Source organism: Silurus meridionalis, chromosome 25 (assembly GCF_014805685.1).
Source record: "Silurus meridionalis isolate SWU-2019-XX chromosome 25, ASM1480568v1, whole genome shotgun sequence".
Lineage (NCBI taxonomy): Eukaryota > Metazoa > Chordata > Actinopteri > Siluriformes > Siluridae > Silurus > Silurus meridionalis.
Genome location: NC_060908.1, coordinates 13,835,889 through 13,863,544, shown reverse-complemented (window position 1 = coordinate 13,863,544; position 27,656 = coordinate 13,835,889). Strand labels below are relative to the sequence as shown.

At 39.7% G+C, this 27,656-nt stretch overlaps 1 protein-coding gene across 1 annotated transcript; it reads left to right on the top strand.

Annotated features, from left to right (window-relative positions):
• Positions 1-1,134: 1,134 nt before the first annotated feature.
• Positions 1,135-27,619, top strand: vps37d (VPS37D subunit of ESCRT-I). The gene is made up of 4 exons (XM_046839708.1): positions 1,135-1,773; positions 14,337-14,508; positions 22,192-22,274; positions 25,967-27,619. The coding sequence occupies exons 1-4, from the start codon at positions 1,651-1,653 to the stop codon at positions 26,465-26,467; spliced, it is 879 nt and encodes a 292-aa protein (XP_046695664.1). The 5' UTR covers positions 1,135-1,650; the 3' UTR covers positions 26,468-27,619.
• Positions 27,620-27,656: the final 37 nt, after the last annotated feature.

Below are 27,656 nucleotides of genomic sequence, written 5' to 3'. Positions count from 1 at the left end.
CTGTGACAAATATGCAAAAGAAATTCAGGGTCAGGCAAATACTTTTTCACAGCACTGTAAGTATTTTAAGAGGCAGGCAGGCAGGCGTGTAAATAGGTAGGTGTGCAGATAAGTAGTTTTGCACGTAGATGTAAATAGTTGTTTGTATTTTTATTTACATATTTATTTTTTGAACAGTGAACCGCCCATTGGTGGTTGGTGCAGTAAAGATAAAAAAAAGTACAATTAACAAAAGAACTAGTAGCTGAGTGAGTAGGTAGTGGGAAGAAAGGTGCTGTAGTAAAGTAGATGAGTAGTTAAGTAGTTGTGAAGGTAGATGGGTGGGTGGGTAATTTCTGTTTTCTGTAAGTCCTAGATTTAAAAGATTTCGGGTTTAAATGTAAGTAAATATCCATTTTACCTAAAAACCTCAAGGATCTTAAATCAACAACAACCACCACAGCAGTAACAGCAACAACAAAAGAACAAACCAAATAATAAAAAAAAAAGAAAATACTTTAAATAATGACTTATTAATTAATAATTTTGTTTGTTTGCTTTGCCTGCATTTCTGTTCTTGGCACAAAAATAGAATGAAAACAGGTACACAAATAATAAAGTATTATTTATTTAAGTGCATTTCTGTTTTGCAGAAGAAGAAGAAAACGACTGCAAAAAGGTGACTTATGCAAATAAAAAATTTAATAATAAAAAAAATATACACATCAGCACAATACTGAATATGTATATTTATAAATGTATATACATGTGCATTTAGTGAGTACACATTAGTAGACAAATTCACAATGGATATTGTCTTAAAGCAGCTTTACAGAATGTACTAATTATATAACAAATAATTTAAATAAGTAAGCTATTGTGTGTTTATCCCTGATGAGCAAATCTAAACCCATCCTCAGCTGGGTAACACCGAGAGTGTGATTATAAACCAATAAAACATTAAAACACAGGAAAGAAGGAGTGTGTGATTATGAGAAATATTCTTTATAGTCAGCTATAGTTGTGCAACCAGGAGCATTAAATTAGTGTATTTTAGATTTGACTCCAACTCCTCCATGCCAATCATGGCAACCTCTGAGCACTTTTTTTATTGAAGGATGAGTTAGATGTGGGCTGACATATTGTACAGAGCTACAGGTGATCTACAGGTGATCTCATAAAGCTCTCCTAAAGCTCTAATAAAGCATAAGATGATCTAGTGGGGTCTTATGTGGGGTCCCCAGTTGTTTTGTAATGCATATATATTTTACTAAAATAATCATGAGGAACCCCCTAAGCCATTTTTTACTTGGCATGGGGGGGTCCCTAATGCTTTATGTGGGGTCCCCCCCCTTAATTCGAGCACTGGTGCTGCTTAGGCGTGTTACCAAGAAGATGCCAGGCATTGGACGCCCCCTTGTGGCCTCATATCTTGCAGCACCAGTGCAAACGTGTGATATCCTATTGCATTGTCTCTAAACAGTGGTGTGCCTTCATACCGATGAGACCTCCTCCGCCTGCTCTCCGGTCGGTTCTCCGTGCACTGTGCTCCTGCAGCGCAGCTCGGTTACACTCTGCGCATTGCACGAGCGAAATGCCGACCAGAGACGTCTAATTCTTTTTTTTCTTCTCCCCCTTTTTCTTTCTTTTTTTTTCTAAACGGGGGCTACAATGTCCCAAAAGAGGGAAGTGAACTCTTGCCCGGATGGGTACAGGGTCCTGAACACTAGTGAACTACGGGAGCTCCTTCAAGATGAAGGGAAAATGGACAAGATCGTGCGCCTCAGCGAGAAGGTGAGATGATCCTACGGCGTGAGCGCTGCCCTGGTGCGCGCGCCTTTGCTTTCTTTATTTCTTTCTTTCTTTCCCTCCTCTATATCTATCTATTTCTCGGTCATTTTCATTCATGCTTTTATTAATTTCTTAATCTTTCTTTCTTTCTTTCTTTCTTTCTTTCTTTCTTTCTTTCTTTCTTTCTTTCTTTCTTTCCATGACCATCCAGATGTTTGACAGGCAGATTTTGCGCTACCGGCGTCCAAAACCCGCATTCTTCCCGACTCACCAAGTGGTCGGATTTACGACGTGTCTCTCTCTCTCTCTCTCTCTCTCTCTCTCTCTCTCTCTCTGCGGCGTGGTTGGCATCCCTATTACCGCTCGAAGACGCAGATTTTCCAATGCAGTTCCAAAAAAACCCCCCAAAAAACATCTGCTCTGATTGACATCGGTTTTATTACGTCAGAATGTTCTGACGTCACAACCATTGAATTCCCAGATCCTAATGTGGAAGTGTTTCGAGTTTGTTCCCGAAATGATTGTGCGCTGAAGTTGGTTTTTGACAAACAGATGGAGCAGCACATCTCATCATGTCCTCATCATGTCCTCATCATGTCCTTATCATGTCCTCTTTGTGTTCTCATCGTATCGCTTTCATTTTATGTCCGCCGACGTCTAACAAAACATCCAGTCTATTTGCCTTTGGAGATGAATGTGGTAGGGGATAGTGTAGCTAAACTGTGACTTTTGGGCCCTTGAGCAAGGCCCTTAACTCTCTGTGCTCCAGGGGAACTGTATAACATGTGAAGAAATAAATTATTTTTAAGTGGTTACAAGTGACGCTAGTTCTTGGAGTACCTACAGCTTAGTCGGACACAACCATCCAATGAGTTCAATTCGATATTTTTTGTAAACGAAATCATTTCCTATTCAGGATGACATGAACATCATTAACATTTTAATTGTTTAGAAAAGTGGACAACACTTTACATAACACTACACTGTAGCCGCTCACAGTAGACACGAGGTCAGCGTTATTTTACAGCCTGCAGAAGAAGTAGGGCTGCTCGAAATTGTAGAGAAATGGGATGATTTATCAAAAACGAACGATACGCTAATGTTAAAATTGTGTATTTCAATGTAGAAATGCATAAAAAAGTTAATCCAGGTAAAAAAAAAAACACCTGCATCTTGTACATATACTTTCAAAAAGTTTTTGTTCAAATTTCTTGCAACACGTGTATGATTTCAGTTGTTTAGCCTTATTAAGAACCAATACCTGTGGTGACACTGACAGGAAAATGTCTTTAAAACAAGGTAGGAAAAAAACAAGAAATCTGTCTTTTTTGGGCTCCACAGAGTGTAAACAATAAACAGATGGTCATTTTATACGTATCGTAAATAAGACTAGCACATAGCAATCTTTAACGATAACTTGAACAAATCTACACTATCCAAATGATGTCGTTTCCCGACCTAAAGCTGTTCCCAGCACTATTTGGTCTACTTATTTGCATTATCACTAATAAATGGAACCTTGACTTCCCAGTTGTCACCCCAACTAGAAGAATAGCCATTATTTACAGCACAGTGAAATCGTTTTCTTTGCATATCCCAGCTTGTTCAGAACCTTGGGGTCAGGGCACAGGGTCAATCATGATACAGCCCCTCTGGAGCACAGAGCATTAAGAGCCTTGTTCAAGGGCCCAAGAGTGGCAACCCCCAACCTTCCGATCAGTAGCCCAGCACCTTAACCACTAAGCTACCGCTCCCTTGATTTATATCTCAGAGATGCTCTCTGACTCGAAGGATCCTGGAACTGATCGTAACCGTAGCGCTGCACGTATTTTAATAATAGCATAATAATCGTCAGAGAGCAGCCCAGAACCCGCAGTTGTGGCCGTAATTTCCGCAAACCATCGATGGCCTATAATTCAAAACGAAGAGCGTGCAGTCTCTCATTGGCGGTCTCCAAAACACTAAATCATTTCGCAGCATATTCAAAGCTTTGTGAAGGATCTTTCGAAAGCTGCGTTTCCTGCATGTGAATGTTCGCTGACTGCACTGCTGAAAGTCCAGTGGGAGGAGGCCAGGGTGGGTCACGTGACCTCGGCTTTGGCGCTCGAGCCTCATTGTGGGCGAGTGATGCATGATGCGGGAGCCGAGTCGCGACGCAAAGCCTAAATTCTCCGAAGGTCTCCAAGGGCAACCCTGCTCAGAGCCTGCTCGGTGAGACGGACGGGGGTCTTTGCCTGAGCGGGTTTTACTTTACCTTGAACATTACCTCGCATTGTTGTCCTGAAACATTGTTAGAGCATGCAAAGCTCCTGTCTGCTTCGAGTAGCTGAGTTGAATGAGAGCCTGTTTTCTCGTTTGCTCACGAAGCAAATAAAGCGCACACTTTAGAATCTTAACAGAGTCCCGAGGAATTCGGCCCCCGACGACCCGTGCGGCGCTTCGTCCATGTGCTCCTGGTAAAAAGTCCCGTTTACGACTTGTAATTTATACGTTTGGCGTGATTTCAAGTGCTTGTGGTGCGCATTGCCAACCGACATGGACGCCGTTCTTGCTGCTCTTATAAGAATATATAGGAAGAATGAGTTGCCTTCTGTTTTGTCTAACGTAGGACATTCTGCATTTCTAGTGCACATGCAACAGCTGAAGTGACAGATTTTTTATTTTTTGGCGTGTGGTAACATTTATGTCCACAGTGCAAAAATGTGTCATACATAATAGATCGCAATCACAGTATTGCCGAGTTTGCGTATATTTATCTTTCTGTAAACTCTCGATAGACCTCATTTTACCCGGTTCACATTTTTGGATTTATATTTAAGACGCTTTTGGTTCATTGATTGTTTTAGATGATAGAGCGTCATCGATAGCTAATTGTACGCTAAATCATGACACACTCGGTGTGTGCTATTAGAGGTACAGTTTTTCAGGCTTTTTTTTACTGATCATAAGGCTTACAACGATTTCAAATTGTGTTAGAAAGTGTTTATTTAGAGCTTTCTGGAGCTCGTAGATCGATCTGAGATGCTAGTTAAATCAGGTGTGGCTATCGAGCTAGTTTTACTAGCAATATTTCAATTGAATGAGATACTATAGGGACACAAGTACCTGAAGCTATTGGTGGTTCTTCCCCAAACTTGTAGCACAAATCTGGAGGCACACAGATGCCTTTGGATACATCAGCATGAAATGTTACCTTCGCTTGAACTAAGAGACCCAAACCTTCCAGCATGACAATGCCCCTGTGCAGAAACCCAGCTGTATGAAGGTTTGGATAGGTTGGAGTAAAAAGGTTTCCTGTTATAATGCTTCAACAGTATTGGACACCTTTGGGATGACTTGGAATGCTGACAGCACCCCAGGCCTCCTCACATCACTTACAACAGTACATGACTTTACTAACACCCTTGTCTCCACAAATCTGTTGGAACATCTTCCCAGAAGAGTGGAAGTTTTTATAACATGTATTAATCTTAGGGTCAGGTATCCACAAACATATTCATATAATTGTATAAAGCTTACCTTAATGTATTATAGTTCATATCTTTGAATAGAAAACTGAAGTCTGGCTGTTGAAGCTAAATACACTTAGCAGTTCGGTCTATGCGTGACTTTAAAATGTGCTCCTTAGCTGCTCTAAGGTCAGCTAGTCATGGCAAAGCTGACATTTTACAAATATTGCTTGTGTTTAATGTGCCATTTCCTTCTCAAACCCCTTGAAAGTGATATTTCACTTGCAGACCGCATTTATACACCGACGTTCGTTTCCTCGACCAGACGTTTACGGTTGTAATAAAGTAGGGTGTGCTGCGTCTGCACCAAAATGCGTTGATGAATTGTACCGCAGGTTTGTCTCCAGGTAGTGCAGACACCAGGTTTATTGAAAAAGACTCTGCTGCCGGAAATCAAGCGCCATTTTTTAAATTATTTATTTTTATTTAGTTATTGGGGTCGTCAGGTCCATGTACAGCGATGTTATATCCTGCAATCTGATTGGTTGAAAAGTTGCAGATTGGATAGTAATAGCAGCTGTAATGCACATTATTGGTTTATTTGTTGCATGAGTCTGAATATGCATTGATTTGCTGTGGAAAGAGTCTCAAGTGCCATTCAGAGAAAAAGCTGTAAAATCTGTGGTATTTCTTCAACTTCTTCAGGATGGACGTGTTTTTCGGTTTCTCTACAAAATGGCCAGTCACATTTTAATTGCCTTATAACTCAAAAATGAGAGAAATAAAAAAATGGAGTTGATTCTTGTGATATAAAAGAGAAATAAAAGTCTTGCTGATATTAAAAATATAATCTGTTTTGCAGATCTTCACTTGAAACCACAATACATTTTCCTATCAAAGCACCTTCCGAAGTCTTGTCAGTATTCACAGATCTCGTTGACCTTCAAGATGAGTTTTTTTGGCTGGTGTGAAAGCTTGTTTAGGATGCTTTGGGCTGTTTGAATTGAAGCCTGTTGTACAGCTATCAACCTTGAGAACAAAGTCAGCAAAAAACTATTTGCAGGAAGAGGTCTTAAGTTGCTTCTGACCAAGTCCTAGTGCAGGTCGATTGCCATGTTGATATGATTCGATTCTACCTGCCTTGCACAAGCCTTTTCACAAGCGCCATCATTTATCTTTAGGCCTAAATTTGTTCACCATGAAACAAAAAAGACCAGATCAAAAACATTAGAAAGCTCACCAGTTCGGACCAGGGAAACTGACTAACAACAGAAGCCCTTGAAATAAAAAGGAAGCGAAACTGGAAACTTGAAAACTATGTTCTGCAGTCTGGTTCTTGTAAACTGTGGTACAGTATTAAAACAGTAGGATTTTATTTGAGTAGACTGCTCTATGAAAACAGTCTGGACTAATCAGATACTTATGACCTATATTTTGTTCAACTGTTGCAAAAGTTACCATTTGACCCAAATGGTAGACTGGTCAATCACAGGAAACTAGAAATTAAAATTATTATTTAAAATAAAAGTGCAGAAAAACGTTATCCTAAAAAAAGTAAATTGACCAATATAGCTGTCAAAGCTGTCTTCTTTAAAACGTTTCTGTTCTCTCACAGCTCACATCTTCCAAAAAACTCGATGTGTGCCATTGTCGTCCATGCTGTCTTTCTGGCATTTTGACAGTAAAACATAAAAAAGCATTGCCAGGGAGCAGAACGCAGAGCTTTTTTCCGTTTTATCTACAAACCTCATTGCCAGGCGACAATGGTAACCAGCTGCCTCTGGTGCTCGGGCTGATGATGAAAGTGTTACACAAATGTTGCAGAACGACAAAATGTAGTCTAAATTCAAAACAGGGGGCGGGATTTGGAAGGGGTTCAGTATCCTTGAAGGACAAATGCACCCTAAATACCTTACAGATTCATTGTTAATGGTGACTTGTATTTTGTTAAGAAATTCTTGCGTTGATTTCCTTTTATTCGATTTGTCTGGAAACATTAGCCATGATACCGGTTCACCCGCCGATAGTAATCTAGGTTCGTATGGAGACCGATCCGGAAGTGCTTCGGCAATTTTATCTGTCCAGCTCTTTCACCTCTGTTCTAATAGATCATCTTTGAATTTCATTCCAAGCCCTGCATCGACGTCATCACACTGGTTATTTTGTAGTTTGATAACTAACTGACCCAAGTCTCTCTCATAACCCCGTGTCATATAGCTGCATTTCCTGGAACTTTGAATTGATGACTCAATGACAACATTAGATTTTTTTATTAATATGACTGCAAACCAAAAGTGCAAGAGGAAATAAGCCCTTGTTCTTCAGTTTCTTAGAAGCTAACATGGAAAACCTGATAATTTCCTGGCTGCCTTCTGTACGATCATATTTACAGTAAAAATGTTTCATTGAAAGTACAATGTATTAAAGGGTGGAGATTTCCTTTATTGTAACATTTTTTATAAGGAGACTCTGGGACAATAGCCTATGTAACTGTTACCTGTATGACAGGTTTACTGGAAAAGTAGCCAGTTAGAGACGGTTTCTTTTGTTTTATTTATTTTATATATATATATATATATATATATATATATATATATATATATATATATATATATATATATATACGTACTCTGTGACACGATTGTAAGTCAAAAATATCCGTAAGTCGAAGATGGTGCTACGACTGTAAAAGCTTTTCCTGCTTCATGCTGATTTATATATAAAATAAAAAATTTTCGTATTGCTATTGCGAGACCGGAAAAATTGTAAGTTGAACCATTGTGTGTATTTATATATATATATAATATATATATACTTTTTAATATATGTTCTCAACAGACAGTACTACATGAAATGAAAAAAAAATGAATATATATTTAAGAGTCAATGTGCAGCTTGTATTGCAGTATGGATTAACTGTCCTCTAAAAATAACTCAGCATACAGTTGACTCAACAATACTGTCGAAAGAGCTATAATATATATAATAGAAAATATATATAGGTAATCCCCGAGTTACGATGAGTCATCAGAACTTGAAAATATCAGAAGTCGAGACATGGCTTAGCCTGCCCAGGAGTCTTAAAGAATGGTGATCAGTACGGGGTAGTATACTGTAATTTGTTAATAATTGAACACATTACAGTACATAATTTAGCAAAACAAAGCAATTTACACTACCGTAATGTGTAGTAATTCTATTTACTTATGGCAACATAATCAGGTCTTTTTCTGCTACATATTCAACCTTTTTTCTCCATTTTCTCAGAAACACATCCTTCTTTGAATTAACAACAAAAGTCATCTTTTCTATTATGTACATCTCTATTGTCACATATATCAGGTTATCTAAAGTAGGTCTGTCTTGTTTACACCATTTACGTACGTGTGATTGCTTTACTACTGGCTCAGCCGAATTTAATCCATGGAAATCAGGAAAACTGGATTTTAATACAAAGACTGAATGCTTAAAGCCATTGCTCAGTTGCTGTCTGATTTGTCAAGTAGGGTCGTTCCCGAAGTCAAGCTCTTCAGACTAAACGCATATAAACGCATATAAAACACTTTAAGGTGTGACATTTGAATCTAAAGACACAATCGAACGAAACAAACCCCTCTCACCACCATCCATCTCAAAAGGATGTCGACTTTCTTATCCGACTGCCACCCAAGAGCATGACTTCAAAGTGTGTTTCCAGACTGTTTGGTCTATGTAGTTTGCTGTAACACCCAAAGAGCCCGGCTTTGCAGTGTTTGAAGGATGCAACCGCATTTTTCTCACAGCTGGTGAAGGTTTACTAAGAGAATTTTTAACCAAATGAGTCATTAAATAATAAACAGGGCACGCAGTAATAAATATTTTGACCAATCTTCCATGGTAAACAGTTTTACTGGACACTATATCAATTTATACCACAAGGCCCATGGAGACTTTGTATCCATTAAGTGAATAAACAGGAATCATGGCATGTGCTAAAGGAAATGGATACTTCATGTTGATTCCTGTTTAGGGGAAACACTGGGAGTTGTTCAGACTGCATTCTGTGCTTTGCTTTGCTGGGATTGTCACAGTCACAGCAAGAGAGGAAGCAGTGAAAGAAATAAACCCAATGTTAAATCTAAGCCAATTATGTCTAATAGTGCGGGGCCAAATGCTCGGGATTCCAGAGGCTCCAAAATCCAGCCGCGGTTGACTCTGCAATCTTGTCTTCTAAGATCGGCTTCGAACGGGCTGAGAAATAGCAAAAAATTCAAAGCAGAAAAACGGATGACGCTTATAGGGTTATGGACCCTGGATGAGTGCACATGGTGCAAAGTCATCAGGTCGACGTATTGAACGCTCAGGAATAGCGCCATAGAAGGTAGCAAACGAACGGAAGATGTTTAAGTGCTAGAAACACCGTTTGCAGAGGGTATGCAAGTTTTTTTTTTCTCCTGGTAATGGCATGGCCATGTAAAACCACATCCTTTACTAATCATGACTTATTCAGATTTATATTTCAGACAAATTCAGCAAATAATTCCTGTCTGGTAGGTAAAAATAATTTTGCCTTTGCAAAAAAAAAAAAACAGTTGAAACCGGTGAATACCTTTGAAAAGTATCTGAAGCAGAATTAATTACGTTCGTCTGGAAACGGCACCAATTACCAAGCGAGTCTGAGATGAATTCAAAGGCTTTGGACTCAACGCTTAAAACTTTTCATCATTTTCGACCAAAAAAAAAATCCTGAATATTCATTAGTCCGGTATGAGATGTAATTAAAACCTGAATGCATCATCTGCTATACCATACACAATCAAGCTTACGAAAGCATGCTCTCTTTTACTAAACCAATGAATATTCATTAGTTTCGTATTACAGCCATAAGTGCTAGGCTTCAAGTGATGGATAGTTTTATTTTAGGCAGCACATGTGAAAGAAAATAAAGGAAAAAGTCACAACCACAGTAATATTAACCACAATTTTAAAAAAGAAGAATGAAGAAAAACATGCACTTACACTAACAACTAAATCTACTAGAATGCAGTGGAAACTATGAAAGTGTACGATCTGCTTTCATTACCTTAAGTATTTGGCGTGAATAATGATTTCTCCGCAGTCATAATGGACGTGCTGTGATATCGGCCACATAGAAGCGTTCGAGGCGGATCAGATTTACAGCACACAATACTGTAGCTCGACCTCATCGAAAGCTAACATTTTTATTTTTCTCCCCCTGGAAACAGATTTATTAGCCAATCCATTTGTCATTTTGTCATCTCAATTGTCTGAAAGAGATCTCGAGATCTTTTTGGCTGATCCTCATCGTGCAAATACCGCTATTTAGCACTAGAGTGTAGAGTACGAATGTTTCTAAAATTGATAGGGAATCCGAAAGGGGTTCCATGGGAGCAAGTCTTTTCAGCCTTTTCCACCAAAGATATTGAAAATAATAACGGCTCATGATGAGCTTGCATACAGAATTGCACGTATTTTTTTTCTCATGCTAAAGTTGAACAGGCAAGGTATGGTATGACACCCGTTGTAACACGCTTTTAAAGGACAATACTAAACGACGGTTTGGTGTGATGCCAACAGGCATGACGCATACGCACGTTTTTATAACATCATGGTCGGAAGTAGGGGTGTAGGATAGATATATATCATCTATGATAATATCGTAATTGTTGTTTCCACGTTATGCGAATTTGACATTATTGAAAATATCGCGAAACCCCAACAAAACACACCTACAGAGTGCACGCATACATGCATGCACGATTCAGTATTAAAATGCGTTTAGAGTTATCACAAAATTCAGGATATGGGGTGTGTACATATAGATCACTACAAAATATATTTGAATATATTAATACATTTATTTCATATTATAATACTATAAAATACTGATTTCATTTGCTTGGTATGAGCCAAATTGTCTTTTTATTTCAATTGACTGATTAAATGTTAAAAATTTGACTCAAAAGTCGATGCACAGGTAAAAAATGGCCATTAAAAGGTTCGAATCAATTGAAACTTTTTTGGAAAATATTAATTTCTGTCACTGCTGTGAACTGTGAAGAATAATATTATCTTTGCAAAATATCATCTAATGATCCTTATCTATAAAATCCAAAGAAATATCGAGATATCATTTTCTTTGCCAATATCGCACACCCCTAGTCGGAGGTGTTTTATTCTTTTTAGATCACACCAGTTTGCCAGTTTAACAATTTGTTTATCTACTAAAGAATGATGGATCGTACTTTTTGTCCATTTATAGATACTCCGACCAGGCATAACTTTATGGCCACTGATCAGGCATAAAATTAAGACCACGAGCATTAACAGCATTAACTTCCTTGGACCACTTTTGTTAAATTCTGACCACTGTAGACCAGGAACACCCCCACAAGAGCTGCAGTTTTGGAGATGCTCCGACCCAGTCGTTTAGTCATTGCGATTTCGCTTTCCTTATGCTCAACTATTTTTCCTGCTTCCAACACGTCAACTTTGAGGACAAAATTTTTACTTGCTGCCTCATATATTCCCCCGCTAGCAGGTGCCATGATGAAGAGATCATCAGCGTTATTCACTTCACTGCTCATAATGTTTTAATGTAATAATGTTATGCCTGATTGGTTACACTGTGACCAATGTCTTGTTAACAGAAAGTCAGTCTTGAAGACTTTCCTATGTCAGAAAACGTCCAGTTTCTCCTTGTACTGTTATTGGAGACTCCTTCCAAAGTAGAACTGTCTTGTCACAGAATGCTGATCACAATCATCATCTTTCAGCCAGATCCCTGCAGACAATGAATGAAGAGCTTTGAGCATTCAACAGCAATTTGCTAAAAAAACATTTGAAAACATTCTTTGTTTCGGCGACGCCAGCCAAAACAAAACATGCAATCTGTCGGATTATTTTGTCTAAGGTGACTCAAAGGATTCGTGTTTTTTTTTCCGTTTGTCAGTTGTAAGCAAACAAAGTGGAATGCATTATAGGTTTCACCGCCGTAATCTTTTTGCCTTTAAAAAGCTTGTTCCAGACACACAAGCACAATCTCGCACCCGTAATTTCCACTCTGTGGGTTTTCTCCTAAAGGCAGCATTTGTTATGCTGAAATCGAACATTTAATTTTCAATCAGTTAACACCCGGCGACCGAGAAAAACACCGCGTAATTCCGTGTCTGCGTTTGATTTCAAGCCATGCATTTGCATTAATTAGAAAATGATTACCTAAGTGCTCTGAAGTTTTACAGAGTCCGTGTAGGGGAAAAAAAAAAAACAGTTGCTGTTGTGTGAAGTAAAACGTAGAATATTAATTATAATTAGCCACGGCGATGAATTGCACTGTGGGCGCTACGAGGCAGGGAATTTATAAATGTCCCCATGCTACGATTAAAAAGCTGTTGTTACAAAAAGAAAAAGGGAACCTTACATAACCCCTGGAAAAAAGCGAGATTTTTTTTTTTTATCTAATCTTCAGTAATACTCTTTAAGGTCAGCTCAAATATGACTCGCACCCAAACCATCTTCTTGGCTCTTTCAGTTTGCTTTTAGCAAAATGCATCCTGAGATGGAAATGGATCTAGTGGGGATAGAAGAGCATTGTTTGAAGTTATACTGAAGAATAAGAATACGGGCAATATTTTCATATCCATCCAGCAAACTGAAGATTAGACTCTTATGTGCTTTGCTGAGTACAGTACGGCCCTACGATATTGACGCATATGAAACTAGTAGTTAAGGCCACCTCCTGGATCATCTTAATATTTTTGGCAAAAACCAGAGGAAAGAAACACAAATTCCACAAAATTCCAGGACGACCCATACCTCATACTCATGGCACGGACAATTACGCTCAGTGTAGAGAATGTGGTTTTTCGAGATTTCTTCACAAATGCTTTCCATTAGGACGTTGGTTTGGAGGTTTGGAGGTTTGGATTTGTCTCCTTTATTCCTCACAGAGCTCAAGCGAGTGGTCTTTCTCAGTGTCACAGAGAGCAGAGTTACCAAATGATGTCCTGAACTGTTAAGCAACCCATCATGCACAAGCAGGAGTTTCATAATTAGGTCTACAGCGAGCGAGTCATGGCAGACTGTGGCGGTTGTTCATTAAATAGTGTCTCCACCACAGCTTCGGGCCGAGGCTTTTCCTGTGTGAGTTAAATATTCCAAATTGTCTTTCATCTGGAAATCATTCATTTGCACAAACAGCAATAAGTTCTTTTTGTTTTTGAATGAGGTATCTAGGAGGCTTCGCCCATTTCTTGACGATCCCTCACAGCCGTTTGACTTGCTCGTACGAGGAACATCGAGTTCCCTGAATTAAAGCTTCAGATAAAAATAAATCAAAATGCCTGAAAAATGAATTAAGCAAAACAGAGGCTTTCAACTGAGGCTAGTGCTAGGTTTATAACTTGAAGTTTACAGCTATATGGTTCCATGCCAAACCCTTTAAAGCATTCGCTCTGGCCCTATGAAACATGAGCAGGGCTGTAGCCTTGACCTGGAATTCAAGCCCAATACCCAGCAAGGTGGATAGCCACACTGGTATGAAAAAAGGCCTCTGGCTTGTACAGGCTCATGGGTGGTCTGCAGTCACATGAACACTTGTCTACTTATTTTTAAGCTTTCTTTACCATGAATAGGTTGAACTTTCTCCCCATGACCCATCCGTGACTTTGCGTCTATTGGTTCAATTTCTTTCACACTGCTTATACGCATAAATAACTAAGGGCTATACTTGCTAGCGTTTCCTCTCTGCTGGGGTCTGACCTAGAATACTGCCTTGTGTGCACATGTGAGGAACTGTAGCAAGTTGGACAATAATGTGTGTGCAGGTGTGTATCAGAGACAAATTAGAAACAGGATGAATATTGATATCAGATTATTCTTTAGGAGTCATTTTAATGATATATTTATGTGATGGTCGTTCAATTAGGCACCAACACTTATTTCCTTTCCTTGTCTACTTTTCAGTTTCTAGTGTTTCCTCTTTTTGTTTTTAATGCTTCTTAGAGTCTAGTCTCAAGAATGTATGATGCTTTGTTTCAACCCCGTGACAAAAATGTAACAAGATGAAATTGCATGTTGTTCATAGGCTTTTTGGTTTAACCTGGAATTTGTGTTCAGGTTCAAGAGCTGCAGGTGGAGAGGGAAACCTTACTAGTGACTAATAGAAGCCTTGCAGAAGAAAGCCTTGCATTCCGACCCCGGCTCCAGAATGGGAAACTTCAGTTGGGTGCTAAGTACGAGGAGCTCGCAAAGCTAGCGGCTTCCTACAGAGAGAAACAAAGCCGACTTGGTAAGTAAATCGCGTCTAGTATGTAAGTTGATGCGAAGGATTTAAGTCCAGAACCGTTGTGTTGTTCTAGTAACTCATAAACTCAAGGTGAATTTTAACAACAATTGAAAGCATGACCTAATTGTTCACTGGGCCTCACTAGCGATGGTGTATTTGTCTGTGGAATATGTGATTGGCACACATTTTCACAGTTAGTTGCCATGAGCAGATCATTATTTTTATTATTTGACAAAGCCCATGTTAAGAATAGCATTCAGACACTCTCAGCACCTGCTTTTGCGAGTGGCATTTAATGGTTGCCAGTTGAACTTGTTTCATAATAACATGACCTATTGGTCTGGTGCCACCTAGTTTGTGCGATGCTTGCTGGCATTGTGACCTCTTCCTGAATTGATCATCCACACATCCTTTAGCACTAAAACTGCTCACTCTTCAGACCCCCCACTGTAACCCACCCCCCCTGTCCAGGGTGGAACAGTGTAACTTTTTCCCGAAGGGTGAGCGGAGGTCATCAGGTCCCCACCTGGCTTCCACACCTCTTTTCAACAGGGGCCAGGAATAACCACTGTTAACCAGAGCAGGCCTACTTGAAGTGCTCAGGTTTCATTGCCCAAACCGGGCCACATGATATCAAGGGAGTAGTTTGCATTTGTTTTTGTTTTTTCTTAATCGTTTCAACCAGAATAAAAGAAATATTATAATAATATTCCTCCTCACTTGTCTAGTTCTCACGCCCCGTTATTGTTCTCTGGATTGTAAAGACCTCTTGGCTATTATCAGTTAATAAAAGTTTAAGCTTGTGGAGATTTTATGAAAACAATAGCGCATGTGATGGTAAATTGTGAACGAGGTGACCCCGATTGCAAAGTACAAGGGCCAACTTAAACGAAACAGAACCCACCGGAACAGTGAGCGAGTTTAAACCGCAATGGTCTGGACATTGTGTTTGGACAGGATGACTGCCCCTGCTTGCCTGCACTGGTGTTTGCTGGGAAACAAAAGGCTGTAATTAGAACGGCCCTGCAGAGACCTCAGAGGAAGATCTCCCGCTCCCTCTCTTTCAGTCTGTCTCACCCTTCCTATCTAACGTCTGCTTGGTCTGTTTACACTCCCAGTCTATGAATGATTCAAGGCTGCTGGACGCACTCATTTTCCCACTGGCTACATTAATTCTTATTAAGGATAAAGAAGCCCCAGAGAGCTACCTCGGCAACAGCCCACCAAAATCCTTAAACCCCTCTCACCCTCCTTCCTTAAATACCCTCTCCATCTCCATTTGAGGAGGGGAGTCTACATTCCAGCTCTCAGCTCAACAAAGCAAATATGAATTATTTGTTGACATTTTCCCAGACCCTTCCCTGCCATTCTACAGACGCAAATGGCAAGGCAGATCCATTTGAAAGGGCCTTTGTTATGACCACTACCTCCAGTGCTGTTCAAAAGAACAAGCCCCTTGCAAGATTTGCAAGATTATCAAAGGTCTTGACTGTGCAGTACTTGTTCGCTATTGTATAGGAATAGCGAGTCACTTTGCACTCATCCATATCACCATCGCCATCTCCTTAGCTCAAGAAGTGCTGTTCTGTCAACACTGTCTTCCTCTGTTCCTTTCGTTCCCCTTTGGAGCAGCTGGCCAGTGATGGAAGAAGGGTGGAATGTTCACCTTCCTGTCACCATGTTGCACACGCGAAGCCGCTTCTCCAGCTGCAGCCTGGGGCAGGATGGGTGGGAGAGAGATCCTTCCTCCAACTCTGAACATCTGATTCTCATTCTGCCACGGCTACAGGAAAAGCGTGACAGAACGAGAGATAGTACGGGGTGAAAATGACTAGATTTCTTTGCATGACTAAGAAAAAAGTCTTATAGCTCATCCATCTTTGCATAATCAGGATCAGACATCAGTGATGTTGTGAGGGAATTACAGCTTAGAAGACTAGTTCAGTCTCAGGCTTCAGAGTCTGAACTGTCTGTTCGATGTGTTTTACAGGGATTTTCTATAGTAATAGTACAGTCACTGACTCTTTCACCAGCATACAGATAAACTTCCGCAAAAAAACTCCCAACAACATTGTTCTGCTGCTTCTCCGCCAGATGTTTTCAATAGCACATTCTTGGCCTACATTTGTCTCTGGAGAGTGACAGCTTTGGTATGCTTTAAACTATTTGTTCTGCTCGTAAAATAGAGGTAGTTGTCATAGTTTCGTAATGTTACATAGCAGCTTGGCCTGCTGCTGTGGGACTTGGGGAAACCTGTTTTTTGACCATTTAAGCAAGACAGCTCATAGACAGACAAGTCATCATTCCTCTCTAGAGCATGTAAAATAAAGTGAAGTAAAAATAAGTGAAGGGGCCTTTTGGACAAGGTGGAGATGTAAATCATCCTGCATGAAATTCTCTTTAATAGCTCCAGTAAATCCAATATATCAATCTGTAGCCTGGATAGAGGTTTCACTGTTTTAGTGTCTGAGGGATTATAATATTTAGAATAAAACCTTGGAATAACCTTACTGGGGAATGTAATGCTATTTAAAACAAAAGCTGGATGATGTTGGCATTATTAACTGGGTACAGATGTTCTCAATTGACCATGACTTTAAAATATGAAAGTCATGCACACATTATTGTCCTATTGAACTTCCTACATGGTTGGGTATACATCTTTTACATTCAAATATGGCTTTGTAAATCCCTCAGGCTTGCTGGGTCTCAGGAAACAATTCTAACCTGAAAAGACCTGAAACAAGCCACAAAAATTATTCTCAGTGTGCACATGAGAAACAAGGCATCATGGGGCATACTTTTTAAGAATCCACCATCCCACTCTATAATCCCCTATTCCTTCTTCCAAATGTTGAAATATATCTTACAACAGAAAGACGTGGTGTATACGATTTCTGCACTTGCATTTCCTTGTGTTTGTGGAAATTAATTAGCCCGTTTTAATTTGTTTGCTATAAAGCAACCTCTTAGTGATTGTTCTCAAACTAACCCAAAAGCATTCAACCTGCAGACCTACAATCATATTTAAAAATTAGCCCAATTTTTGGTGTAAATCCTAATCCCGGGTTAACACTAGGCTTCAGAAATGCTGTCAAATATAAAGTAAAAACATTGAAATGTTTTATTTACAAGAAAAAGCCTTAATATTCACTAAATTGCGTCATTTGATAGCTAGTGATCTGTGCTGGTATTCATTACAGCAAATAGAATGAAAAATCAAAAACACAGAACAGTGCCCAAGGTGGAATACAAAACCTGTCAGAGTATATTGTTCATCCGGCATCAAACAGATGTTACAATGGCTATTACATTACAGTTAACGTCAGTCTACTTTCTTTCTAGCTTACTATACATTATAATATTGCAGACAAAGCCAGAGGAATGGAAGGCTGTATATTAACGTTACATTGCAGAGTGCAGGGATAAATGTTTGCTATCTTCTTGCCACAAACTCATAATCAGACCCAGATTTTATATTTAACGAGATTTAAATACCCCGCTTTTTGCCTCTCTATTTTAAATTAAAAGAGGTGGATATCAAAGTTGGATTAGGGCTATTGAGCTACCCCACGCATTGGCTTAGTCTCTCAGTAGGATAATGCGGCATCTCTCACATGTTTGAAATTCATCCCTTAAAAATCTCCACAACTGCACAGGTCCCTGGAATAATACACATTCCATTATTTCATCATTCCTAGCAGCGAGGGTACAGGTTTACATGAGGTCAAGCACACAGAATGGGGGTACTTATTTAGCAACATTAGCTAGTTACTCGGATTTTCAGCTTTGCTGTAGCTATGTGAATGAAGTATCCTGGCTAAGTATTTGTTAGTGATACCAAAGCACTATCAAGCTAGCGAAGATATTGTGTGCGCCCATTAACCAAGCTAATCGTACCAGATGTTACCAAGAAGTTAGCTAACATTAATGCTATTATTTTTTGTGTGAAGTCAGACCAAATGTTAATAAGTGTATTATGTAAAACATTAACCAAGTGCAAGTCTTCAGGTGAGACATTTCTTTCGTTGTCCAGTCTGATAACATGCTAACATGAGACTTGTATATAAATTATTAGTAAATGATAATACATATATTACAAAGTGTAGCAACCAGTAGGCATATCTCCGTAAGTCACCTTATCCCCTCAGAGCTTTTTTCTGTTTCCGTGTCCATTCATGAGCTTGCATTTATTTATGTGTTTGGATGAGAGGAAACATTCGCAAAATTGACCCCAAACAACCACTGTATGAGAGCCCTTGAGTGCTTTGCCTCCCCTCAGTCTGCTCCTGTAAAGCTCTCATTAGGCTGAACTAGAGAAATTGCCCAGCTACAGATGTCGGCTCAAAGCCCTTATCAGGAAGCGAGCGAAAGCAAGATCATGAGCAGTGGGTTTGGGCCAATCAAGCTCATATAAGTGTCCAAACTGGTGCCTAAAATCACCCCATCCCTCTTTTGTGAGCAAAACAGTCGGTGGTATTTATCTTCAAAAACCACAAGAGGACACCCACTGCTCTGGTGTTTTGACAGGAAGTGTGTATATTTATGTGGGGTTGAGTGCGTGTCTATGTGTATGTGTGTGCAAAGGAAGAGAGCGAACCATTTTTTTTCCTGCATACACAAAATCAAACACAAAATTTGTGGTCCATTATTAATCTCAAAGAATACTGTTTCAGATTTCAGATTTCCATCCTAGTCAAGCAGCTAATTTTACTTTAAATCGCAGCCATCAGGTGTGTCCGCGTTTAGTTGAAATGAAGGCCTGCAGTCAGATACAATCAGACTCCACTGCCTATTTAGATTGATCATTCTTTTCAAGGGCTAATTTAGTGCTTACTGGAACTCAAGCTGCTTTCAAACAACGACCTAACCCTTTGGGAGCATATAACTGTAAATATTGTAAATGATGTGGTTAGTATGAAGTCGCAGAGTATGAAAACTCAGAGAAAAGATGCTTTCAGAGAGTGGATAACTAATAGAGAATTATAAATAAAAAGGAAAAGAATCCTTCATGGTGGTTTTCACCGGTGGTTTTTCCTTCTTCTTAGCCTCCTATTGAAGGCTTTGTTTTTGCACACCATAAGAACCATGTATTTGCTACAAATAGAGCATGGGACCTATAATTTTGTCTTCCAGAAGCCTCTTATGCCTCCAGACCCCCCCTATAATCTCATTAGTCCCAATTATTCAATAGCATTCCAGCAAACTTTTCACTTCTATAGGTTCTTGCTCATATCCTGACCAACTTTGTGGCAATCATTTATGTGTTTTTAATGAACATGTTGAGACCGTTTTGATTGATTGTATTTTTTAATCTCAGCTGCTTCATTTTGTTTATTTGTTAAGAATTTCAAAGGATCCGTTCTTGACCCCATTGTGACAGGCTTGTACTGTGGGTCTCAGTTCCCACAGGTCTTTAGGTTTTATTGGCTCAAAAAGTACCCACCCCCAACACACCCTCTGTTCATGTGAAGTGCTGGAGCCCGAGGGGCCCACTATGCAAGTTCTCCGAAGGAATGTAGGTCACCTACAGCTGCTCCCCAAGTGAATGTTTCGCTTTGCTTGTCACCTTCCATTACAACTCTAACATCTGGCTAGTGAGGTCAAGCAAGTGCCAAGCCATTCATTCATAATTCCTTTATGGGTCATGCAAGCTGGAAACACTCCCAGGCGGTTCGTGAAATAATATTCAATGCTTTTTTTTTTTTTTTTTTACGATTATGACTGGTCTCACTGTACGAGATGATCTCAATAAAATCTCGGGCTGAATTCTACAACAGACTGTCAGATTATATGATTATACTAGATCTTCTTAGCTTGCGACTAAACAAAGTTCTTCTTACGTCATCAAACGTTGCAATCTGGGCTGGAGCAAATAACGGGTTTCCATAAAACAGAAACATTCTTCCAAAGCAATGAAGACTTTTCTTTTCATTAGCATGTTAATATTTGTTTTGCCATTGCCTCTATTAGATTTGTAGCCGGCCCTTGAGTTTTATGGCATCCTCGACCATCCTCCTAGTTTTTTTTCTTGACCTGCAAGTACTTTGTTGATTGCAAAGGCAGTAAATCAGCCAATGGTGGGCACACGTTTACATCACGCACTTCAGTTCCCAGACTTTAATGCATCACATGCAATTTTCCAGCATTTTAATGATCTTCAAAGTCCACCACATGACCAGTCATGTTATTAATACCTCAGGCCGAAAGTCACAACACCCCCATTTCCAGTGACGCCCTTCCCATTCGTATATTTTGTCTTACCATCGTATCTCTGCACATTTTATCCTTTCAAGATTCATGTTTATTGATTACTTTTGTGTTTTTCTTGTTTTATCTTGTTTTTGCCCTGTTCAGTCTTTTTCTGTTACGATAGAAGATTTGTCCTTGGATTTTTTGCTGTTTGTGTTATAACAAACTCTACATATGCGTCCAATGTGAGCCTCATTCCTGACAACTATATTGTGCGATTTTTGTGGCAGCGAAATCAGGGGACAGAAACACTGTGTAAAGCTGGGTTGTGTACACAAAGCACATACAGGCAGGGGAAAGATGAGGGCATTATCAATAAATACAATCCAGCAAGCCAAATTAGTTTTCTTCTAATGCACAAGAACCATGTCTTTAAATGTTGCACGATGTTTAAATATCTCAAGCTTGCTGTGCTTTTGTGTTCGTTTCCACATTTTGCAGCATTAGATTTTTTTCTAAATCAGAGAATGAGACATTAGTCCATTTGGAAGGCGTTATTGTCTTAGGGTTACTCTGTTGACAAAATGTTTTCTTTTGTGAGGAAAAATTCCTGTATCCGGGGTGGCTTTGAATTGACACAGGTTCTAACAGGAGACTGTTCCTAAGCTTCATCATTTTCTTGATTGCCATAAGTATATGTCCACAAAGACGACTGACTAGCCTACAGCATGTAGCAGCAGACAAGAAAAAAAATGTTTCCCAACAAAAGAGCCAACATCTGCTTGTAAAATCTCAGACGCAAATCCACACGAGGGTAAAATGATCAGCCCACCCTCGAGTCGTTGTATATTTCGAAATGGAATTTTTTGGGGGGGGAGACGGATAGATCTGCCGATCCGAACTGAAATAAAATCACAGGAGCTCCAGAAAAGAGTGAAATTACCCGTAAAATTACTGCTGACCAAACTCCATTTTGAACAAGTTGGCTTAAATTAGGGAACATAATGGAGGCCAGTTGGTGTCATGGTGCTGACCTGCGCTCGCCCTCCTTAGTTACTAGCGCATACTGTCGTTGCTCATCCCCCTCAGAGGACTTGGACGTTATCGCATGTTAAAATGGCTGGTCGCTATAGTAACCTCATGAGAACACTCTCTATGGGACTGGCCCCTCCCCCATATGCACCCCCTCAGCCATGTACTTATTAGCAGAGATGAGCTAACAGAAAGTGATTGCTTTCTCTGTCCCCTACAAAGACACTCTCCGATAGCAAACAGCACAAGCACACAGCTATACACATGTACACAGTTAGGCTAACCATCAGGTCTGGTTTAAAAGAAATGTTTGGTCTTCCCCCCTGTCCTTTGTGTTCACGCTTTTAGTGGTATTCCTCTCATAGCAACCAAAAACAATATGATCGAATGGGTTTGTCAGAGCTGAATTTAAATTGATCTTGCAGTGGTAATGACAGATAAAATGTTTTTGTCCTCTTTCAGAGACCTACATGCAGAAGCACAGCCCACAGACGGCTCAGAACCTCCTACAGGAGGAAGTCGCACATGCCGAGGAGCAATCTGAGGTAATCTGGACTTCTTGACTACTTTAGTGGTCAATGTAAACCCTGAAGAAGAAGAAAATATAAGGGGAGAATTGTTTAAGGCTTTCAGGATGAGCCAGAAAGACAGGCTGAGATTTTCAGAAAAAAAAAAAAACATTATTTGCGAGGATATATGTGAAATTGTTTCCATTTCCAAGCGTAACCAATGGCTGTTGTCCATTGGGCTTCACGCTTGTTTCACCTTGTTCAAGAGCACGTACTGCGAATGGTGAACATTTACAGCAATGTTCCTCAAATCTAGCAGAAGTGTGACACGTGAAACATTCATTTTGTTATTCTTTTGCATCCAACAGAATTTCACACTTCATAACAAACTCTTATTTCTTCACTCCATTTTTTACTCCATTATCTTCATACTGCACAGTGCCTGTGAAATTTGAGAAACACCCAGTCTTAGGTTTTATATAAGTGTACAGATATTACACATTATTTTTATAAAAAAATTCTCCCTCAGCATGAATAACTGCTTTCTTGGCATTCAGACAGTTTTTTCAAACATTCGGCTGAAATTCATCCGTGCCTTTTGTAAAACTCACAGAAGGTGTTCGTCACTAGGAGATTTCTTTCTTGTGATCCAGTTCATCCCAGAGAAGTTCAATAGAATTTAGGTGCAGTGACTGAGCAGACCGTTCCACGAAAGATGACACTCCAACCGACTATTTGCTCTGTAAATACGTTAGCTCAGTGGTTTTTCCAAGATTGGGCAACTTTTAAACTGCAGTTTGTTCGCCTTGCATAGTTTCAAACATGTCTTCTGGCATGTGAAATCATATTTTGTGCTGCACCTCATCCTGCATGCTACATCTGACTCCAAATGCTAAAAATGTTGCACAATATTTAGTGTAAATCCATTCAGATGTCAAACACTTAATACAGTAATAGCTACCTGCATGTTATAGTAAAACCACTAGACTATTTTAAAGCCTACTTCATTTAGCTGAATTATTGATGATCTCCAGCACTGATAACTGCAACAGATAACGTTAAAGTAACATTAGTATATATTATATATATATACTAATATATATATATATATATATATATATATATATATATATATATATATATATATAGCTTCTTCTTTAGGGCAAAAATCTTAATCATCATACATATACATATATATACGTAATATGAGGAAGGCTAGCTAGTTGACTAGTTGATCTTAAGACACGATTTTGGACGGAGATTCGGCAGCATATGGACATATGACGTTGGTTTGCCATTAATAGATTTAACAACTACTGAGATGGTTGCAGAATCGGTTTACATGGCTGTGTATTTATTTTCATTAGACGTACCATGAACCAGTCCCAATTAAATAATAAACTTAGGTGCATTTCAGTTTCAATGTTTGTGAAGAGCATCTTCAACAATATACACTGCCAAGAAGTAGCTTTAGAGAAATCCAGACATACCTTTAGATCCCTAATGAGCAAGCCAGGTTCGGCTCGGCGGTTTGTGGCCTGCCGCAAATGCGACGTGTAGCTACAAAATCAAACATGCTATTTTTATCCATTTCTAGCTGCCGCTCTTTCTTCACTGTGATATTCTTGTATTCTTGTAATGTAACGAGCACACACTCACATTCAATAAGAAATGCATCAGGTTTTTTTTTTTTCTTTTTCATTCTGTTTGACTTTCCAAAAATCCACACTATATTTCATATTTAATATCCTCGCATTAGGAATCCTCCATATAATCACAATAAAGCAGTCCAGCGATAATGTCGGATATCCCATTACCATAAACCTGATGCTATTACATTCGCTATAACTGAGTCATGGACAGGATGATATGCACACGTTTGCTGAGCTGCACGAAAATGACCCCTGCTGTCGTCCTGCTGGTGCGGCGGCGAACAAATTACAGGAAACTCATTGAGTTAACAAAGCATTAGAGCGTCACTTAAATCGGTCATGATCATGATCGTGTGAAAGTAACACAAACCACAGAGAACCGTTGAGCAGAATGACTTCAGTATATGCAGATGCAACTTTTACAGTCAGGTCTCGGGCTGCTCCGTGCACACGATCGATCAAAGGGCCATAAGTAAACATCCTGCTTTTTAGCCCACTGTCAAGGCCTGACTGACAGCCCTGAGACTCCGAGTCATTAAGCTGCTCTGCTCTGATCGATGGCCGGGCTAAATGGATAGTCACCTTGTGCTTGGCGTTGCTGTCAGCCAGGTACGAGCGGGCAGCGTATTTTTTGTTGGAGGCAAACGTCTCAGTGGCCTATCCATTTACCTGCTGGATTAGAGCCATCGATTTTCCTGTTGGAGCAGACAGCTGCGACATGCTCGTTGTATAAAACAGATACACGGATTCATGCGGTATATATGCATAAGTGAATTCTATTGATGACATAGCAAATATTCGTATTGTAATCAAATATTTGAATTATTATTTTTTTTTTATGAGTCGAGCTACATGTCCTTAGGCAAGGATTTGTTATTAAAATCAGTTACTGATCGCTCAGTGTTCAGATCCATACTTTGCGATTCAGTGTTTGAGTTCAGATCGGGTGAGAAACAGCATTGAGTTCATTGCAGATCATCTGTTGGCATTATTTTTGTTAATTCGACAAAGTGGGATAAAATAGCTACAGGTAGTCCCTGATTTACGATGGCTCGAATTACGATGACGATAGCGACACGACAAAATTGTAAAAACATTTAACATTTCGTGCAGCAGGCAAACGTAGCGGCGTATATTGACGTATGTATATGCGGTACGATACGCTGGGAGGATCTTGGGATGTACACATAAAAAAGTAGCGTTCATTGTGTGCTGGATTTTGTTTTATATGCAGCGACATTGGGATTAATGTGGTAATTACTCGACTCTGACTAGATGTATTCAGTTCCTATTTCCTATTTCCTACTATCCATGCATTTTTAGTGTTTAAAACAAATTGCTTAAGTTTAAATGTTACCAGTGGATTAAATGTAAATAATGAATGATAGCACATAACAGTCTAGATGCTGTTGATAAACACTGTCTGAGATGCGTCTATTCAAGAAACATCAGCCAAATAAAAAAATGTGCATCATTTAAACAGGAGGTCCGAAAGCAGCTCTATAGGAATAACTTTCCTCATGTAAATGGTAATGTTACTTTCCGGTTTTAGATACGGCCCTAATGGCCTTATCGAATGGCTGGTTTGGATCAAACAAGCACCAAATGAATGAGACTCTTTATCTGAGCAGATGGCAAAAGCCACTGATTTATGGCTCACTATGAGCAGTGCTTCGACACAGACTTTATTGTGTTTACCAGGCTGGAAATCAGGGAAGGGTGAGGCAGCTAGAAGACACAGCTACCATCAATAATTTAATTACCCCATACTGGGCTGGATAAGGGCCTACCACCTGCTCTCTAGAACAGAATCATATCAGGTTAAATAAATCACATGTCCTGATCACTCTACTGGCTCATGTGTACTGTGTACTGAGTCTAATACAGGAACTCTTGAAGTGTGATAAACAGGAAGCAAGCACACGAGCGACAAATCTGTTTCCTCTGAATATCTGAGTGAATTCCTTTTTTTTTATACACTGGAGTTATTGTGCTGAAAATAACCTGAAAGCAACGTCTCGAACAAGACTAGCCAAAGAATGCTGTCTCTCATCGTTGTTTGTTTGACCTCCATAGGAGCTACTGAAGAGATTCATGGAGGGCCAGGTCTCGCTGGAGGGCTTCCTGGACTCCTTCCAAAGCTTCAGGAAGACATATCACGTCCGCCGAGCACAGGTTGAGAAGATCCAGGAACTCAAGCGGGCTGAAGGGAAACAGGTCAGGCGCTCAGAGGAGGAGGAGGAAGAGCAGAAGAAAAAGGATGAGGGGTCAAAGGATCTCCGGCCAAATGGCATTACCTCCCACGGGTCGGCGCGAGTCTTCCAGGTGCGTTACGGCCTCACGCCAGCCATCCTGGTTCCCCTGTCTACGCCCTCAGCTCCTGCCTCTAGCTTGTCTTCTCTGGACTCGTGCACGGGACAGCGGCAGGCTTCAGGGCACGGTGGCCCTCATTTGGGTCCTGGGCAACCTGTAGGCCTCAGAGTGATAGGACAGTTACCAGGCTGGCCGATCAGACCAGTGCGGTTACAGCAGCTCTATAGGCCCAGTCCACATCAGCATGAACCTCCATATCGATAACGTCCAAACACTGTGCATCGGTAACGCCTGATTCTGCTCAGAGAACTTTGAGTTATTGTAAACATTTTCATTGGTCACACACACACACCAAGGTCGCTTTCATCCGCAAGAAGATGATTGGAAAGCCATAAAATGTCTTGTCTATGTTGTGAACCAGGCAGTGGATGTACACAACTCCAGGGTGTCCCTGTCAATGTTGCCTGTTTGTGTCGTTTAGTTTTCTTCCTGTCCCATTTGTCGGGATATGGCTGCTGCTTTATTTTTATTTGTATTTTTATTTTTTGTTCGGAAGAGAGAGAAACGTTACGACACTGATATCTGACTGGAAGGACTTTCGTTTGATGCCAATGATGTTTCGGAGAAAAGCCAGGCTAATGATATTGCCTTGTTATGGTGATTATGATCAATAAAGTTCTATTATTTTGTTTATTATAAACCAATATTGCAGTGCTTCCACAGTTCATTTAAGATCCTTTGTAGTTTGTTGGAAAAAAAAGTGTACAAAACTATTAATCGGGTAAAAGCATTAATGGAAAGTTTGGTTTTTTTTTTATAGTGGTCGAGTGTTACTCTAAAAGCTATTTAATGGTACAAGACTGGAACTTAGAGACCAACTGTGGACTTTTAAACTCACATTAAATTTACATTGCCATATAAAAAAGAAATGGTACACATTAGTGTCAGCTGTTTTCATAGAAGTTGAGGGATTTACAATGGAAATTCAGTTCTACATATTTTTTTCATCTATTTATTCATTCAGTGTGTGAGTGTCCATCGAAAGACTTCACCGAATGTGTTTTTTTGCTGATGAACGTTGCTGTCAGAAGTATGGGTGTGTTTCAGGAGATACAGACAGCTTCATTAACCAAAACTGATTACAGCTTTCCAAATAAATTGGGGCAAGCCACAAAAAAAAACCCGAACATGAGCCGCTCCCACATTATTCCGACTGGAAGTCATATCAAAGACAGCAGAATCTATTTATTTATGGAAATCCTGTTGGAAATGGAGCGCCTTGCGTCACCTCATGAATTCTGCTTGTTTGCTGTGACTAATAATTTAATTCCTGGCACATTTCTTCCAAATTCCAATGGACTATTTTCAATTCATGTATATGTAAAAAAAAAAATAAAAACATTTTTCTAATATAAATATGTATATGACGATTGGTTTGTGGACTGGACAAATA